Below are 14,989 nucleotides of genomic sequence, written 5' to 3' on the forward strand. Positions count from 1 at the left end.
TACCGAATGCAGCAACTTCCAAATTCATTTGACCTAAAAGCTCAATTTTTGCTGAAATTGCTGTGTTTGAGAAATTTAGAGAAGAAAAATAACTGCGGTTCTTAGGGTGACCTTAACGCATGAAGTGGCTCTCAATAAATATTTGTTAAGTGAATGAAAGGGAGAACTTGGTGGGGCGCAAGGGGCAGTAGGGTTGGAAGCAACAGAAACAACACAAGCAATGAACAGGAAGTCAGAGGGGTGATCCGTTGGACATATCTCTGTGATGGTGCCAGGTCAATTGTTAAAGAATGATTGGGACCATAATGCAATCCTGTTTCCTTAGTTTAAATCTAACAGAGATTAGATGTATTCTACACACTTTAATCCTTCTTCCTGTCCCATGACCCAAGGGGCTAAGTGCCTGACGCACTGCTTCCTTGATTTTGACCTTCAATTTGCTTCACTTTGCCTCAGAGGGGACTATGTGGGAGATCAGAGCTGATTTTCCTCTAACTGCACACCTTAAGTCAAATTCCTTTCCTGTTCTGTGCCTCTGTTTCCCTCTCTGTGAACACAGGCTCCCTTCCAAGCTTGGCTCAGACGCCTTGGGAAAAAAAATTTTTTTTTTTTTTTTTAAATAACCTGACAAAGGAAGCCCCAGTCCTACCACTGTAACTTTGGACAACTCATTGAACAGCTCAGGCCCTTGGTCTTTCTATTTGTAAAAGAAATAGAGGCTTCTGAGAGAATCAAGGAAGACTGTGCGGTGAAAAGTGTTTTGCAAACGGGGAATAAAACATTAGAAATGTAAATATTATTAGGATTTTACATACGATGAACAGGAGGTGGAGGGGGAGTGGGGGGGGGGGGGTTGGAGGAGGCGGCGGCTGCAGCAGAAGCCCACCGTGGTTCAGAGCCCAGGACAAGGAGTCAGCACCCGGACGCAACCTATAGCTCAACCACCTAACTTGCTGTCTCGTCTTGGGGAATTAAGCACATGGAAGCCCTCTTCATCTATAAAAGGAGGATAATAATGTTCGGTTCGCTGGTTGTGAGGTTAAATGAGGTAAATCCTGCAAAGCACACGTTGCAGTGTACATAGTAACCAGCCCTCAGTAAATGTTCATTATATTCCTACTAACTATTCTTGCCACCGACTGGATGGGACCAAGCAAGAAAAGGAGATAAGCCATTTCTGGTCACGGTGCAAGACCAGAAGATCGCCAAAGGTCCCGCCGTCGGGGGCACCTAAAGCCCCCTCCCCAGCTAGACCGCCCAAGCCCCTCACCTGCGCGGAACAAGAAAACCCGGATGCAGGTCAAGTGCGAGCGCGCAGCCAGGCTCCCGCCCCGGCCCCAAGGCCGCACGCGAAGGGCGGGGCCGCTTCCTGCCGTCTATTGGGCCCCGCGCGCCCCCGCCGGGCGGTCGACACCGGGCGCCTGCGCCGCGAGAGCTCGCCGGAGGTTGGGGGGGGGGGGGGGGGAGCGGGCGGGGCGGAGCCGCGCGGGAACGGGCGCGCGCCCGCGCGCGACGCCGACGGCCTCGCTCTACAGGACGCGGCTCGCGCCCAGGAGGAGGCGGCCGCTCCCGCGGACGTCGAGGGCGTGGCAGCTAGGCTCTGGGCCGCGGGCATCTAGCAGACTGTACCCCGGCGACCGCCCGCCGCGTCTCCCCAAGCGCGGCCCCTCGCGGCGCCCCGTCTCCCGCGTAGACCGTCCGGCCGCCCCGGCCTCTCCTTGCCTGCCTGCCTGCCTGCCTGCGGCGGCCACGCGAGCAGGTGAGTCTCCCCTTCGCAGGGTGGGGCCGGCGCCCGCCTCTCCGAGCAGGCTCTGCCCCCGGCTCTCGGTAGGATGGGGGGCACTGGGTGTGGCAAGTTAAAAAAAGAAACCGTCCGCAGGTGCCGGGAGGGGTGGGCGCTCCTGTGCCCGAGACCCCAGAGATGCTGCGCCTTTGCCTTCCGGGTCCAGCCCCTCTGGCGTCCAGGCTCTTCTCTGACAGCTCTGGGGTCGTGTCTTGGAAAACAAAACCAAGAAAAATGTTCTCTCTTCCAACAGCTGTTTGACTTTTTGAAAAGCTGACAGAGCCAACGTGCTCCTGAAGGCAGAAGGGTGCAGTCCAGGGGCGACCAGAAGTTGGAAGCCCCTCCTTTTTTCTTGCTCTCCTTCCTCCGTGATGCGCGGGTAACGATCGCATTACCTATTCTATAACTTCATGAAACTTGTCTGTCTGCTTCCATCTGCTGCCTGGACCAATAGAGCAGTAGTGGTCCGTTTTCAGGTTGCTTCGTCCCAGCTTCCGTGCAAAATCTGATCATCTCCTTCAGGGATTAGGAGTCTAGTGCAGGGAGCAGTTCAGATCCGTGTTGCAGATACAAACTAGGATTATTTAAAGTGTTGTTTTAGTGCAGTGCTCAAAGCCAGAAGTATTTGCTCCTTCTTGTTGAAAGTTACCTAGCACACCACATTTATTCGAACTTTTAATAGAAGTCTCTGTATTTCATAGAAGTCTCAGATGTACAATTTCATAAGCGATTGACTTATTTGTAGCTGTGATTACATAGGATTTAAAGTGATTAATTTTAAGACTGTTTCATTAGCTCTGATTCAAAATACTAAATTATAAAAACACACAATACTGAGACTCAGCATACAGATGTTTGTGTATCAGCTAAGTTCGTGCTTTTTGGTGGGGATATTATATTGGTTTTCTAGAAATGGATTTTTGATGCAGGAAGACAGTGAAAGGCCTGAAAACTCAGAGCCCCTTCTTTAGCCACGCTGTCAGCTTTATGTTTTACCAGGTTGGCAAAACTTTTCCTTCTTAGCGTGGGAAGAGATTTCAGTGCTTTTCAGGAAAACAAGATTTGTCCCACTATTGAATTGTAACATCTGTAAAACTTTTAAACGTGTTCATGTTAAGGATTACAAATGAGTACAAATTTTGTATGGTACTAGAGGATATGTTGGTTGAAAGACTTAGGCAAAACGTCATGAAAAATAGTGTGATTTGGAAATCTGTTAGGCTGAAACCTGTGAAATAATGGGAGGTCTAAAGTTCAATACCGTTTGTTATTTAGACCCAAAGAGCTACAGAAGGTGGAGGTCAGACAGTGGATCTCCACTTTTCTCCTAGAATGTAGAGGTTATAGTGAGAGGAAATGAATTACATACAGCGAAACAAATAGCATCAGTCTTTACATCTCTACTTCAATTATTCTTTAAAGCCTGTTATTTTCATTTGTTCTGACAAGTGTGAAAAGAGGGCATAGGTCATTGAAACATACAAAATTCAAAAATCTAATTTTCATCTTTACTGTTGCACCATTTTTTTTTTCATACCACAGCTACTACAAAGTAGTAAGAGTCTACCTAAAAGTAGTGAGTGGGGAGGAAGTGGGAGATAGAGGCTTGTAGGATAGCTATTCAGAACCCCCACATTGACAATCCAGAGGGTTTTTTTAAAAAAAAGGAATTTAGTCTAAATTTATAATTTAGACGTTTTTAAAAGGTATTTAGTAGTTCAAGAGCATCTGTGAGTATCTTCCTCATTTTATATTGAGAGGACAAGTGTAATACAAAAAGCCATGTGACTGTTCCAAGGTTATTCAGCAGGGCACTTGTAGAGCTGGAAATGGGGTATTTTGTTTGCTTCCAGTATTGATCAATAGCATTTTGAGCACATCGAAACGTAATAAAGTGCATCTAGCTAAGGTATTTTAAATATGCACCAAGTTGAGAAGCATACTATTTTGAAAAATTATTATTTTTTTAATCCTGGAGGAGGAGGAGGAATTTACCTTTTCCTGATCAGAATTTAAAATGCAGAGTAAATCCATGTGCTTGACATTTTCCCCTGATGGATTACTTCTGTCACTAGGCTTGTAGCAGAGCAGAGGGTCATGCTACTTGGAGTTTTCCACTCATGTGATATTTCCATGAAGAAACAATTTGCCAGAAGCTACCGCTGTGCTGCAGATGATGCTAAACCCTGATTAGCACAGACCTTGGCTTACAAAAGCTGGTGGATATTGGTTCAGCCCTTTCCAATCAGTATTCCCCTGAGTTAGTAAACTGAGGGACAGGTTAGCCTTGTAGGAGTTGCAGTGAGGCAGAGTTAGCAACAACTCCAGTAATATCAGCATAGAGGCTGTATACTTCTGTAAATTTTTTTCTTTTCCTTAATAAAACCAAACAACTTCTTAAGTACCAGCTGAGTTACCTTATAAGATGATTTCTTTACAGAGGTGCTAGGATTGTCTTTTCCACTGGTTGACTCTGATCATATCTCTCTGTTCAAATCTGGCTGCATTTATGATGTCAGAAAATTGTGAAATGGTTGATGATGTTGACTTAAGCTATATCCAAAAAAATCTCATGGCAGGCCTTTAGCAAGAGAACCGTCATATGAAAGACAACATCTCTAATACTGTGTGCACTGAATTACAACATAAAATTCTTTGAGGCCCTTAAAAAGGGCACCATGGCCTTTTCTCAGTTAGCTCTCTGGGGGATTTTTTTGTTTTTTTGTTTTTGCGGTACGCGGGCCTCTCACTGTTGTGGCCTCTCCCGCTGCGGAGCACAGGCTCCGGACGCGCAGGCTCAGCGGCCATGGCTCCCCGGCCCGTCCGCTCCGCGGCATGTGGGATCTTCCCGGACCGGGGCACGAACCCGTGTCCCCTGCATCGGCAGGCGGACTCTCAACCACTGCGCCACCAGGGAAGCCCAGCTCTCTGTTTTTAAATCTTTAAATGATTTCACACTGGAGCTATATTACTATACCAGTGGTTGCTCTGGAGCTGATATTATTGGTCTGCGACGGAACAGTTTTCTTGAAATGATACAAAGTGTTCGTTTTATTTTTTTAGTTTTGTATCCTTTTTGTTGCTTGGAATTAGGTCATTTGGGTGTGCATTTTTCTCATTTTGTTATTTTAATATAAGTTCCACCGAAGGTTCTGATATTATTGGGATCCTTTCGACCCAACAATACATTGACATAGATTGTGCCTATGTAAAAATAATTAGTTATCGACCACCAACTATATGCAAAGCATTATTCTGAGCACCCAGCATGTATTCTCTCATTTAACACTTCTAACATCGTTATTGGATAAGAATTATTATTATCACCCCCATTTTATAGTTGAGGAAATAGAAAGGGAGGCAAAGTAATTTACCTAACATAGAATACAGGGGACAGAGTTTAAATCTAGAGGAGTCTGATTATGGAGCCTGAATCTTTCTGAGATATATTTAAATATTGTTCAAACTTGTTTGCAGTTACTATGGTATTTCATTAATCCATTCTTTTAAGCTGTATCAAATATACACTACTGTATAAGTGAAGAAAATATAGCAATGCTATAAAGATTATTGAAATATCTTGGGACAAAAGGCAAATAATTTAACAATAATGTAAAAAAATTGAAGGGAAAATACCTATAAAGATATTATAGGGGATAACTGACAAAATGTGAAAATCGACTCTGATTTAGATAAAAATATTATATCAATGTTAAAGTACTTGGTTTTGATAATTGAACTGTAGGTTGTATAAGAAAATGATCTTATTCTTATACACTGAAGTATTTGGGAGTAAAGGGGGCATACCCTATCTTAGTCTCAACGGTTTGGGGAAAAATGTATATGTATTAAAATGAGAGAATGATTTTTAAAATAGGCAAAAATGTAAGTAATTGTGTACAGGAAAAAGGTACACAGGAATTCCTTATACTGTTCTTACAACTTTTCTGTTTGACATTATATCAAAAGAAAAAGTTACCCCAAAGTGAAGGTAGAAAACAGGAAATGAAGGTGTAACATTCTAAGAATTTTTTTTTTTAAGTCAGGTGAAGGATTGTTTCTTGTGCTCTGATTTTCTTTTTTTTTAGAGGTTGGAGGAAGGAACTTGAGACAAACAGAAAATCTTATCAAAAATAGCTTGACTTTCTCAAATTTCAAAATCTAGCCATTCAAAGCTCCCTAACTCTCCAGCCAGGCCAGGTGTTTTCCTCACCTCTTTTTTTTTTTTTTTGCGGTACGCGGGCCTCTCACTGTTGTGGCCTCTCCCGTTGCGGAGCACAGGCTCCGGACGCGCAGGCTCAGCGGCCATGGCTCACGGGCCCAGCTGCTGCGCGGCATGTGGGATCCTCCCGGACCGGGGCACGAACCGGTGTCCCCTGCATCGGCAGGCGGACTCTCAACCACTGCGCCACCAGAGAAGCCCCTCACCTCTTTTTAATGGGGAGGGGGAGGATAAAGACATTAGTGTCTCAGAGATAAGAGGTAAAGACAGCCCACTTTTAGTGATACTGAAAGTTAAATTAGGTTGGTTATATCATTTCCCTGCCTAAAACCTTCAATGCCATGCTAATGTTGACTAATTTTTATGTCAGAACTCTGTAACCCTACTTTCAAGGCAGCCTAGCCCAAACCTACCTTTCTCACTTTGTTTCGTGCCATCCCCACCAAACCTGGTCCACTCTGGCCGCACCAAATCTCATGATCTTGTGCCTGCTTCTCTTTCTGTCTTCCTGCCTTTGTCCATGAACTGTTGGCTTCGCCTGGAATGCACCCCATTCTCTTCCTGCTGAAATTCTGTTCATCTTTTAAGTCTAACCATAACCTCCTTTGGGAAAGCTGTCTCTAATCTCATGCAGAATTAAATTTTCCTTTGTCTGTGCTGCCGTATCAGAGGGGTAAACACAGTACTACCTGCTTGCGTTCAGTAATCCTTATTAAGCATATACTCTGAGCTAGAAACTGTGCCAGGGACTGGGGATTCAAAGGTACTCAAGCTCTGGTAGCTTAGAAGTGATCTGTAAACAAATAATCAAGTACATAACAGAGAAATGAACAAAGCTACAGACTCTACCTGACAATTTAGGCTTAAAGAAAAGATTACAATGAAAGTCACAGTGAGATACTATCTTGCCCCCCAGCATGCCCCTGTCCAGATCAGAGATTTCCAGCACAGTCATCTACTTAAAGGAATAAGTTTTAAACAGTTGTAGTACCAGATAGGTATATTCAAAGGAAAGCTAAAAATACAAGTCTAGAACTCAGGAGAGAGAGGTGGAGTTCAGTGTGCACAGGCAGGAAAGACCTGGGGGCAGATGAGAATCTTTCGGGATCCTGTCGGTTTTCAACGCATCATCGCCTCCAATGCCCAAGATTCTGCTCTTGCTTCCCCCTCAATTTCGGTGACATCTTTTCCCGCTTAAGAATTATTGAAGCGAGAGACTGTATTGATACACATGTGTTGTGTGTGTCAACCACGGGGAAGCAGGAAACAAAGTTGAGAAACACTGGTGGTGGAGTAGTGAAAATCCTTGGGCCTGGATAAAACCACCCAGGAAGAGTAAGATGAAGAAGAGGATGGGGTTGAAACCTCGAAGAGACGTTGTAAAGGGTGAGTAGGGAGAGAGGAGCCAGTGACAAGGGCAGCTGGGGAGGAAGGAGAGCCAGGAAAGACGAAGCCCGGGGAGGGCAGGGGCACAGAGATGTCCCAGAAGGAATGGGTGGGCGGCGGTCCCGGGCTGCAGAGACAGGCAGAGGCCTGGGGTTAGGACACCACGAAGAGGCTGTTGCTGTCCAATGGGGGCAGTTTTAGCTGGAAGGGGGTGGCAGGAGTCCTGCTGCCCTGAATTTAGGAGTGACTGGAGTTGAGGAGACTCCTCTTTCCAGGAAGCCGGTAGGAAAGGGGAAGCAGAGACAGAGGGAGGTAGATGGAGGGGCAGGCCGACTCCAAATGGAAGGTTTTCTTTTTTCAAGATAGGGCCGGAGTGGGGGTGGGGAATCTTGAAGAGGTATGTTTGCTGAAGAAGAGGAATGAATGGGTGGAGACGGAGAAATTAAAAGTATAGGAGCCAGTTAATGGAACAAGGTCCTTTGGGGGTATTATTGAAGAGAAGAAATTCTTGGTTTGGTGGGATCTCCTTGAGGATAGGAACCATGTTTTATTCATCTCGTAGCTCCCTGTACTTGGCATGCAGTAGACACTCGGAAAATGTTTCTGAAAACAAGTAAAGATTTTACTTTTTAGAATTAGTCTTTCCTGATTGATATAGTGGCATAACGGGGGGAAAAAATCACTATTTTTTCCCATAATTAACATTCTGTACTGTTTTCTATATAAGCAATATATTTGCAACTTCGTGTTCTTTGAAATAAAAGAGAAAATCACAAAGGGAATATTGAGGTAGTAATAATCATGCTCACTTAATTTTTCTGTGCCCGATAAGTATTACTTAAATTCCAGCATTTTGAAATGTGTTATGTTCAAGGCACTCTGCTTGGTGGATGTGGAGTGCAGTTCATCAGAAGAGACAAAAATGCACGTAAACAGTCCTATAAGACAGACTCTGTTCATTACTTAACAGTGGGACACTATCAGCTCCATGCTTCGGGGTTAAAATTATTGATTTTTAAGCATTCAGAGAAAGGACATTTTTAAAATTGTCTTCTATGTCAGATTTTGCCCGTTGTAAATATTACTGATACTAGCAAAGACCAACTTTGTATAGAACTTTTGGTTCTGTGTAACTTAGTTCTTCGAGAGTGTATTCAAAAAGAACAAATTGTTTAAAAAAAAGGTAACGTCAGCTTATTGCAGACCATATTTTAGGGTGCAGATGGTGAGTGAATCAGTGTGGGTTTTATTCTGCTCTGCCAATTTCAGTGTTGCAGACCTAAATCCCAAACAAATATGCAAAGGCAGTTCTGGTTCACATTTTCCTTCCTACTGCTTGTAAACTGGTGTACATGTTGATAGTATCTCATTTTGTATTATACCCCCAGCTCCATTTCACTAGAAAACTTGCAGCCTTTTTTTTGTAATATGTCGTTGCCAGTGAAATATATTACATAAAGTATGCTAAGCAAATCAAATTAGTATGTCTAGAATTCATTTATGAGGACTGTAATGAGGTTATTTAAACTTTGAGTGATCTTTCCTGAATAAAATTGCTTCATTTGATGAGTCGCTGTCTTGAGAATTGGAGCGTTATTGGGCCTTCAAAGTCTTATCTCTGTTGTTTTCTTTTTTTTAACGGTAGATGCCTGGTAGACATCTTAGAACTTTAAGAACGGAAAAGACCTGCTTTTAGGGGATAATGCTGAGGGACACTATGAAATCTTGGAATGACAGCCAGTCAGATCTCTGTAGCAGTGACCAAGAAGAGGAAGAAGAGATGATTTTTGGTGAAAATGAAGATGATTTGGAAGAAATGATGGATTTAAGTGATCTGCCTACCTCACTTTTTGCTTGCAGTGTCCATGAAGCTGTGTTTGAGGTGCCAGAGCAGAAGGTAGGCATGTACCCTGCCTTTCCCTGCCTTTGATAGTGTGTTAAATGTGTGCGGGTTCGGGGAAACAGCATGTCGCTGCCCGTTTGCAAAGTTTATTACTGGTCCGTGACAAGTAGAGAAGTGTGCACCAAACTTTAGACGTTGCTGGGGCATTTTTATTATGCTTTATGAGACTATCAGTCTGCAACAGATAGGAAATATTTAAAATCCAGTCCTTCCCCACAGACATTTTGAGAAGTACTGGTTTCTAGTGAGCTCTGAATCAAGTCCTGTTAAGTTCATCCATTTATTCATGCAGTTATTCATTTTTGGAGCCTGTGGTTAAAGAGAAGCTAAGTGATTTTTAGCCTGGCTTCCTATTACTTGGGAGTTAATTCACAAAAGAAGGAATTATTTTAAGCCTTTTTCTAGGGCTAATTACATAATTAGGACTATTTATGATTTCATTTTAACAGAGTTGTTAGTATTTCTTGTTTTACTTTCTACAACCTGGCCGGGGCAAAATGATTGAGTTTATTTTTTTAAAAGGTTACCCTTCTTTAGTTCATTCATTATTTAACTGGAAAGAGAGATTGTATGTGCGCTTTTGGTTCCGTCGTGACCTCACAAAAGCTTGTGGTCTTAGTCATACAAAAGTAAAATATTTCTGCCACTGGTATGAATTTTGCACGTTCTAAGGCTTCGTTTAAAAATCCTATCACGATCCTTTTAATTTGCTATCTATGCCCTCTAAGTATTTTCCTTCCAGTGACTCTCATGGAGCAGAACTTGATATAGTTTGACTGAGTACGTACTTGAGTGCTCCAGTGTGTAAGGCACTGTACCAGTTGCTTCAGGGAATTTAAACAGCTTCTGCCACAGAGAGTTTACAGTCCTGCAGTGGAGATGATCAGTAATTTGATGTAAGATAGAATACTCGTGCCTTTAGAGACACTTGAAAGTACTGAGGTAACAGAGGAGTAGGATCACAGCCAGCTGGAATAAAAGATCTTACGGGGAGACAGCATTGCAGAGGAGCTGTGTGAGTTGGGTAGGAGTTTAGCAGGGAAGGGAAAGGCAGTTCCAGCCAGAGGGAACAGAATGAGCGAAAGAGCTGAATCAGGAGAGCGTGGACCGCTTACTGCAGGGAGTAGTGAGCAGTTCTGTGTGGCTGGTGCTGAGGTGAGATGTAGCCAACGTCAAGAGCGGTTGGGCTGGAAAGGTGAGTGTGAGGCATCCTGCAGACTCAAGGAGCTTGCCCTTCTGTGGTCAATAGCCTCTGAGCAAAGGAGTGGCAGTCAGAATTACACATTGGGAAGGTCAGCCACAACCTGTAAAGGGCAGAGTGGTGGCAGGAGAGCCAAAAGCAGGGCCCGTTGGGGTGCGCTTGTGGAAACCAGCCTAGAGGTACGGGAGACCTGGAAGGGGAGAGAGAGAGGGTGGCAGCCACCAGGTTTTTACCGTTTGGGTTTGTTTACATTTACAAATGCTATTTTCTTTCCCAAGTTCAGTCACAGTGTAGACATTTTGAAATCATTCTTCCTAGTTTTCTCATACGTTTTAAGAGCTCTAAATTTTCATGTAATAAATAATTACAGTGACTTTGTTGTTGTGAGAAACCACATGTATTACTAGTTTATCTTAAAATTCGTAAGAATTTTTCAAGAAACCTCACAATCTTATCTGTCCCAAGTTTTTCTTTTTTACTATAGCCTAGGGGTTTGTTTAACTTGCCGAAGTGATGAATTCTGGTTGGTTTTCAATTTTAAAACCATTTGATTTTGTATCTAACCTAAATTTATATTGGAAATCATATCACCAGAAATCCTAGCAGCAGTTCAGTGGACTTCACGTTACATACAGTTCTTAACTCATAGTAAATTTTAAATAAAAACCTTCATGATAATATCTGAAGCTGCAGAATATAAAATGTTGATATAATAAAATTATATATGGATCATTAATTGGATATAAAGTGTAAGGAGAATCAAATGTTTTCTTTATAGTTTGCTTCTCACTATCAGTGTCTTATTTTGCTTTAGTTTCTTCTGGAATAACCTGTCTGTGCAGGTCATCCACATACGTGCAAAAAACAAAGCAAAACAAAAACCACTTCTGATGGATCATGGGCAAAATAATTCTGATTGCAATTAAATGTTTTATTTTCAAAAGAATTTTAGTTTTTTCTCCAGGTTTGAAAAGGTTTCTGTCTTGATAATTTTATAATTGTTGGGATGCGCTTTTGCCCTCTTCTGAATGGTAGACTGAGTAACACAGGTGCCATTGTCTTGTGAAGGTGAATCTTCATTTTAGATGGCTGGATTTGGGCTCTACATTTTCATCAGTTTTTCTTGAAAATTGCATGAGGTGGGGGAGGAAAAGTAAAGAATATAGCAAACTGTAAGAAAAATAAACCGAGGAAAAGGCTTATCTCGTCATTTCTGTTTCTGCAGCAGCACGGCTGCTAGTTTTTATACATGTGCTCAGCTAATCAGTGGCTCCATCTGGAGCACTGCAGGTTTAGTACCTAATTTTTCTGTAACAGATTGGAATTTGTTCCGTGTGATTTTATTAACTTGACATTTTTAACCCCAGTTTTCCCTTTCTTAAAATAAGGAAAAATTGAGCAGCCTTCTGGTTTGAACATGAGAGGTCTTCAAAATGCAATTTAGGTTTTTATGATGGGAGAAACTGGAGTGATTCTCCTTTCTGATTTAGGTCTGAGTATCTGAGGGGGCTCAGTAAATGTTGATGCGAAACAGCATTCCGATAGGACTGACTTTATAAAGAAATGCACGTGGCTTTTGGATTAGTCTCTTCGCAAAGCACTACCCTTCGCACATGAAACTGTTTCCACTGACCTACTCACCATACGACATTTGATTTATTTTTCTAATGACGATGGTTGGGGTGTTAAGACCGTCTCTACTTGCTCTCCTGGTCCTGCTTTTTGATCAGTGACACTTAGCATCTAATACAGTTCCCAGTACGGGGCAACACCTGTTAAATGTTTGTTGAATGAATGGATTATGTAAGACGTTTGTGGAGGATTAGTGATACAGAGCTGTGGTAGAGAAACAGACTTAGAAGCTGAGTGAGGTTAAGTAGTATGTAGAAGATTTAATCTGAAATTGTGATTTCAGATACACTGGGGCAAATTCTTCTGTGGTCTGTATAATCATATTCATAATATAATCTTTCTGTCGAGCATTTGGTTTCTACACCCTCCATTTAAAGAATAGAAAATATTACTTAAGAAAAATAAATGATATCTGGAAGTTAACTGAAATACCCTGAGTCTCTGGTTTTTAGACCTAATCAATTGTTGAGTGTTCTAATACAACCTTCAGTCCAGGAGAAATGAATCTTTTGAGGAAAGTGATTTGTTTTAAACTTGAGAATTGAAAAAGGGGATTCAAAGGAAGAATGTTAAAGTGAACTGTATTTTTAACAGTGCCTGGAACATAATATGGTTTCAGTAAATATTTGTTCAATTGAATCTATAGTGCCATTCTGGCCAAGAATTAGTAAAAATTTAATTAACTTCAAGGCTAGATTAAACACTAGAGAATCATAGAAGTTTAGAGCTGGAAGAAATCCTAGCCAAGTCTCATACAGTAGTTTCAGAGTAACAGAGTAATTGAGCTTGCTTTAGAAACCATTTTTCAGTTGTACACTGAAAACTACAAAACATTGCAGAAGGAAATTAAAGACAACACAAATAAATGGAAAGATATTCATATCCATGGACTGGAATACTTAATATTGTTAAGATGTCAGTGCTGCCTAAAACAGTCTATGGATTTGGTGCAATCCCTATCAAAATCTCAAAGATGTTTCCTGCAGAAATAGAAAAACTCATCCTAAAATTCATAGACTCTCAAGAGACCCTCAAATAACCAAAACAATTTTGAAAAAGAACAAAGTTGGAGGACTCACACTTGCTGATTTTAAAACTTAATACAAAGCTGTAGTAATCAAAGCAGTGTGGTACTTACTTGTCAATTATATCTCAATTAAAAAAAAAACCAGTATGGTACTAGTATAAAGATAGACATATTAACCAATTGAATAGAACAAAGAGTCCAGAAATGAATCCTTGCATATATGGTCAAATGATTTTCAGCAAGGATACCAAGGCCATTCAACAGGGAAAGGACAGTCTCTTCAACAAATAATGCTGGGAAAACTAGATATCCACATGCAAAAGAATGAGGTTGGACCCTTACCTTACACCATATACAAAAATTAATTCCAAATAGATCAGAGACCTAAATGTAAGAGCTAAAACTATAAACTCTTAGAAGGAAGCATAGAGGGAAAGCTTCTTGACATTGGATTTGGCATTAATTTCTCAGATAGGACACCAAAAGCACAGACAGCAATAGAAAAAATAGATAAATTGGACTTTATCAGAATTTAAAACGTGTGCAGAGAATATTTTCAAATCGTATATCTGATAAGGGATTAATCCCCAGAATATATAAAGAACTCCTAAAATTCAACAACAAAAACCAAATGGGGTATATACAACTAATTGAAAATGGGCAAAAGATTTGAATAGACATTTCTCCAAAGATGTATAAATGGCCAATAAGTTCATGAAAAGATGCTCAACATCATGAATAATTAGGGAAATACAAATCAAATTCACAATGAGATACTTCACACCCATTATTGACAAGGATATGGAGAAATTGGAACCTTTTGTGCATGGCTGGCAGGAACATAAAATGGTATGAGTGCTGTGGAAAATGGTATGGCAGTTCTTCAAAGAATTAAGCATAGAATTACCATATGATCCAATGATTTTGCTTCTGGGTATATACACAAAAGAAAGCAGGGACTCCAACAGATATTTGTACACCAATGTTCACAGCAGTATTATTCACAATAGGCAAAAAGTGGAAACAACTCAAATGTCTATCAACAGATAAGTTAATAAACAAAATGCAGTGTATACATACAATGGACTATTATCCAGACTTAAAAATGAATGAAATTCTGATGCTGTGGATGAACCTCGAAAGACATTATGCTAAGTGAAATAAGCCAGACAGACACAAGAGGATAAATATCGTATGATTCTACTTATATGAGACAGAAAGTAGAATGGTGGTTGCCATGGGCTGTGAGAAGTGGGGAATTGGGAGTTACAGCTTAATGGGTACAGAGTTTCAATTTGGGATGATGAGAAGTTCTGGAGATGGATAGTGGTTATGTACAGCAGTGTGAATGTACTTAATGCCACTGAATTGTATACTTAAAAATGGTTAAAATGGTAAATTTTGTGTTTTGTATATTTTACCACACAAAAAAATGCAACCCTCCCTTTTTCTTGACTTTATCATTCTTTGTAATGTGCTTTTATACATATATAATATGTACATACGTGTGTGTACTACATATGTATATATGTATGGGCACCTCTTTTGCCCCACTTTGCATGCTTTCGGCCCACGTTTTCACTCCAGCTGTTGTGAGCGTACTCACCTGTGTGCAGGTGTAGCCCCACAGCAGCTGGCCTCCGTGGCACTGTGGATATCTTACTCTTTGTCCCAGTGTTTCTCTGCTGACTGCACAGATGCTCGTCCGTATTGGTGCAGGTGCAGACGTAGCAGTGTGAGGGAGTTAATTAACATCTCACAGGGCAATCCTAGACCAGTGGGGGGCTGAAGCCAGTGAATACGTCCCTTCTCCTCTACTCTCCAGCCACCGGTTC

The 14,989-nt window shown here is 41.5% G+C and overlaps 1 protein-coding gene across 3 annotated transcripts in view; it reads left to right on the top strand.

Annotated features, from left to right (window-relative positions):
* The first annotated feature begins 1,488 nt into the window (after positions 1 to 1,488).
* RCAN3 (RCAN family member 3) overlaps positions 1,489 to 14,989 on the top strand; it is a 41,935-nt gene continuing 28,434 nt past the window's right edge. Inside the window, exons 1-2 of one of the 3 annotated variants that reach the window (XM_032633795.1) lie at positions 1,489 to 1,759; positions 9,037 to 9,288. In XM_032633795.1, coding sequence (XP_032489686.1) covers positions 9,094 to 9,288 — 195 coding nt within the window. In that variant the 5' untranslated portion in view covers positions 1,489 to 1,759; positions 9,037 to 9,093. Of the gene's footprint in view, positions 1,760 to 2,016; positions 2,163 to 9,036; positions 9,289 to 14,989 lie in introns of those variants that run through there. The other 2 variants (XM_032633787.1, XM_032633803.1) reach the window with 2 other exon arrangements.

This window comes from Phocoena sinus, chromosome 1 (genome assembly GCF_008692025.1).
Source record: "Phocoena sinus isolate mPhoSin1 chromosome 1, mPhoSin1.pri, whole genome shotgun sequence".
Taxonomy (NCBI): Eukaryota; Metazoa; Chordata; class Mammalia; order Artiodactyla; family Phocoenidae; genus Phocoena; species Phocoena sinus.